The following is a 3,870-nucleotide window of genomic DNA, read 5'->3' on the forward strand; positions in this document are numbered from 1 at the left end:
TTTGATACAAAATGAAATGGTAAAAGAAATCAAACTGCTAGAAGAAATTGTATCAGGCCACTGAGAAATAACTCAGAACCACACACTGAGTGTTAAATATGACTTTACATTTATTTATGTGATTGACTCTCAATGAAATATCCATACACTAAATAATTACATGTACAAAAAAATAAATAATGACATATGAATTTGAACTTAGCAACAACAACAAAAATACTTTGAAGGGGCACAATTTAAGTTTGCGATTAGAATATTCACCATTTTCCGATTGTTAATAGACTATGATTGATTTTTGTTCATTAAATATTTCTTGGTGTTCTTCTCAGGCTTAAACAATATGATAAAACACTTTGGAGCAAATATACACATTATTAGACCAAAGCTGGAGGCCAGAATGGCAAAAATCTCCACAACCACTGTAAATTTCCCAGGAGAGCTGACATATGCTGGGATAAAGGTGATCCACACTGCACAGAATATCAGCATGCTGAAAGTGATAAGCTTGGCTTCATTGAAATTATCAGGTAATTTGCGGGCTAAGACAGCTAAAACAAAACAAAAGGCAGCAAGTAGGCCTATGTAACCGAGAACAGCCCAGAAGCCAACAGCAGAGCCTAATGAACATTCCAATATGATTTTCTCCTTGTATGTGGTTAGATTTTTTATTGGAAAAGGAGGGCTAAGTACCAACCAAATAGTACATATTAAAACTTGAATAAAGGTGAAAGACACAACAGTCATTCTTTGTTGTGGAGGACCAAACCATTTCATGACATTGCTACCTGGAAGTGTCGCTTTAAAAGCCATTAAAACCACTATAGTTTTCCCAAGTACACAGGAGATACAGAGCACAAAGGTGATCCCAAATGCAGTGTGACGCAGCATGCAGGACCACTCTGATGGTGCTCCAATGAAAGTTAATGAACATAAGAAACACAGAGTGAGAGAGATGAGCAGCAGAAAGCTCAGCTCAGAGTTGTTGGCCCTAACTATTGGAGATGTCCTGTGATGAAAGAATATAGCCGCCGTGATAATAGCCAGAAAAGCACCCACAACTGAGAATGTAGCCAGGATAATTCCTAGGATGCCTTGAAAGGAAAGATACTCTACAGGCTTAGGGATACAAGTGTCTCTCTTTGCATTAGGCCAGAATTCCGTGTGACAGCGTAGACAATCAGCAGAATCTGAATAAAGAAAAAAAAAAAGAGAGACTTCTGGGAAGCGTAAAACCATTTTAAATGCTTGGACAAAAATTTGATTTTACCTGTTGTATTACTGATCTCTCCCTCAGGACACGCTATACAGTCATAGCAGCAGATGGGTTTTCCTTTCTGCAGTACTTTACGAGTTCCTGGAGGACAACTGTCAGTGCACACTGACACTGGCACCTGTCAACACACAAAGGTGGCATAATAAATATAAATTATCTTGTTCAGTAGAGTTAGATTCTCATCCTTTGAGTCATTACTTTTCTGCTATCCCCCATCCAGGTAATGTTTCTGTTAATCCAAAATTCGTGGCCCACTGGTAGTGATGCATCATACAGCCCCACAGTTATCATATCAATGATTCCACTTTCACTTTTCTGCCAGTTGACGAGCTCATAAATAGCCACAGGATCCCCATTAGCATTAAATGACACATCATATCCATTTTGGGTAAAATTAACTTTTTTCAGTTCAATTAAAATCTGTAAAAATGAATAAAGAGAGAGCGTGGGAGAGAAAGAAAATACATACAATATTGCAATTATTAATAGTAATACTTTATTTGATCCAAGTTATATTAGAGGTGATGAGGGAAACTGCCATTAAGATATTTATTTCTTCTGACCTGTTTGGACTGCAACTTGGTTAATGTGTCACACTGAGCTGTGACATTTGCTCCTCGACACATTGCATTATGAATGGCATGTGCTATTGCATACACAGCTTTGTACACCATGTTAGTAATTCTGAGCTGAGATGTGTCAGTGTACTGATTATGGAGACTGTTTATGTCTTCTTTTCCATCACATACCTTCTTGTCTGCAGCAGTATCTAAAAATAAACAAAGACAGAACTGACATTTTAAACTCTGAAATTCAAACTAGTCTCAGATCTCATTTATGTACTTACAAATTACATTACCACTGTGATTCATAATCTCAACAGATTAAAAATATATAGATATGTAAAGTCTGTAATACAAAAACTAAGTCACGTAAACTTCAACTGAATTAGAAGTCATCATAAATCTGTGACGGTTCTCAGACATCCAGGTCATCGTTGTCTAAGGAGCTTGGAAAGAAATGCATCTGGAAGTGCAGATTCTTTTCTTTCCATGTTCCTTAGACAAGGTATCATAAGTATCAATATTTGTAGAGAGCCACCTGTCTCATATTTCATTGCTACCATTAATACTTCAAGCTCATGGATCAACAGTGCACCTTGTAACACCAGAAGTTTGACAGGATCATTTAAACCTAGAAACATTCCTTACTGTTTTTAAGTGTGCAGTTGAATGAACCTTCCCAAAACTCAGCAAGTATTTGAGAAGCAGCCACTTCAGAGGGAGACAGATTCAACAAGAAGTCTCTGAGACCTGAAATTACTGACTTCGGAATCGCAAATCCAATGGCCCCAGCACATAAATGGAATTTCGTTAATTCTGAGTATGTTATCCAAGACTCACTGCCTATCCACTGGCGGGGTGGGGAAGGCTCACGTGAAAGCTCCTCCAGCAGTATCCTCATGTCTCCTAAAGCTGCAAATGCGACAACAACCATAGCTGTAGACCTTGACAAACAACATAGTGCATTAGAAAGATGTTTTTATGTCTTCACATCATCAAATGTTTATTTTAAAGATAATTAAACAAGTTAATGCACAATAAATATCTGTGATGAAGAAACCTGCGGATAACATCTGCCACTCTCTGAATTCTGCTCTGTGGGTCTGTCCGATAAAAAGATACAGAGTATTCCACACAGATCCCCTCTTTCTGTGCTGCTTGGAGAAAAGAAGCCATGCCCTTATTTCCATAATCCGAATCTGACCGAACAGCACCTATCCAAGTCCAGCCAAAGTGTTTCACTAGCTTGGCTAGTGCTTCAGCTTGAATCTGGTCACTGGGAATTGTTCTGAAAAAACTTGGGTACTGCTGCTTGTCAGACAAGCATGCACATGTCGAAAAGTGGCTAACCTAAACCAAAAGAAATAAAACAGTGTAAATGTAAAAGAACCGCAAAATCAAATATCATGCACATGCTTAATGTAAATACAAAAATTGGAAACATTTACTTGGGGAATGTTAAAGGCCCTGATGACTTGTGACAAACTGATGGATGTCGTAGACCCAGAGTCCCCAACAACGGCCATCACCATACCAGATTGTGAGCAATTGTTACCAATAAAAAACACAGGGTCGAAGCCATTTAGAAACTGAAATGCCACATGCACTGCCACAGCCACTGATGCACATGAGTCATAGATCTGATACCCGAGCCTAATTCTGGGCAGCAGCTCTGTGCTGTTGTTAATCTCTTCTATGGCAAAGACCATTGCACGTAATGATTGCAGTTCACTGGTGATAATGCTGCAGAAAGTCAACTCACTGTTAGAAATTAAACTACAGACTTAGGTTAAATGTCACAAGAAAACATTGTAGGAGTTGTGGGTTTTGACCATGGCCAGATAATGACTTCATTGTATAAGGGTACTTCAGCACATTGTCTGACCAGTTAAATTCAGCAAAAATGATTATCATGCTCACAAGATCACAAAAATGTATAAATAAATATGTAAAGGCTTGCCATTTCCTGTTCAATTTTTTTTTTAAATTGTTGTTTAACAATATGATTTCTGTTTTCAAAATACAACTATTACT

General features: G+C 38.0%; 1 protein-coding gene across 1 annotated transcript; it reads right to left on the reverse strand.

Annotated features, from left to right (window-relative positions):
• Window positions 1-282: 282 nt before the first annotated feature.
• LOC146694213 (extracellular calcium-sensing receptor-like) lies at window positions 283-3,545 on the reverse strand. Its single transcript, XM_085478714.1, has 7 exons — window positions 3,285-3,545; window positions 2,897-3,186; window positions 2,485-2,780; window positions 1,837-2,042; window positions 1,472-1,693; window positions 1,268-1,391; window positions 283-1,187 (listed from the first exon to the last, which is right to left on the reverse strand). Exons 1-7 carry the CDS (start codon window positions 3,543-3,545, stop codon window positions 283-285), a joined length of 2,304 nt encoding a protein of 767 aa, XP_085334840.1.
• Between the last annotated feature and the right edge of the window lie 325 nt (window positions 3,546-3,870).

Source organism: Copadichromis virginalis, linkage group LG14, assembly GCF_057382275.1.
Source record: "Copadichromis virginalis isolate Kocher_CV1m ecotype Utaka linkage group LG14, C_Virginalis_male_GT1.1, whole genome shotgun sequence".
In the NCBI taxonomy this organism is placed as follows: Eukaryota; Metazoa; Chordata; class Actinopteri; order Cichliformes; family Cichlidae; genus Copadichromis; species Copadichromis virginalis.

Coding starts and splice junctions, on each gene's coding strand:
- LOC146694213 (XM_085478714.1), bottom strand. CDS start 3,545: ATGGTCTTTGCCATAGAAGAGATTAACAACAGCACAGAGCTGCTGCCC. Junction 2,043..2,484: donor CAACTGCACACTTAAAAACA/GTAAGGAATGTT, acceptor GTTTATTTTTAG/ATACTGCTGCAGACAAGAAG. Junction 1,392..1,471: donor GGATGGGGGATAGCAGAAAA/GTAATGACTCAA, acceptor GTGTGTTGACAG/GTGCCAGTGTCAGTGTGCAC.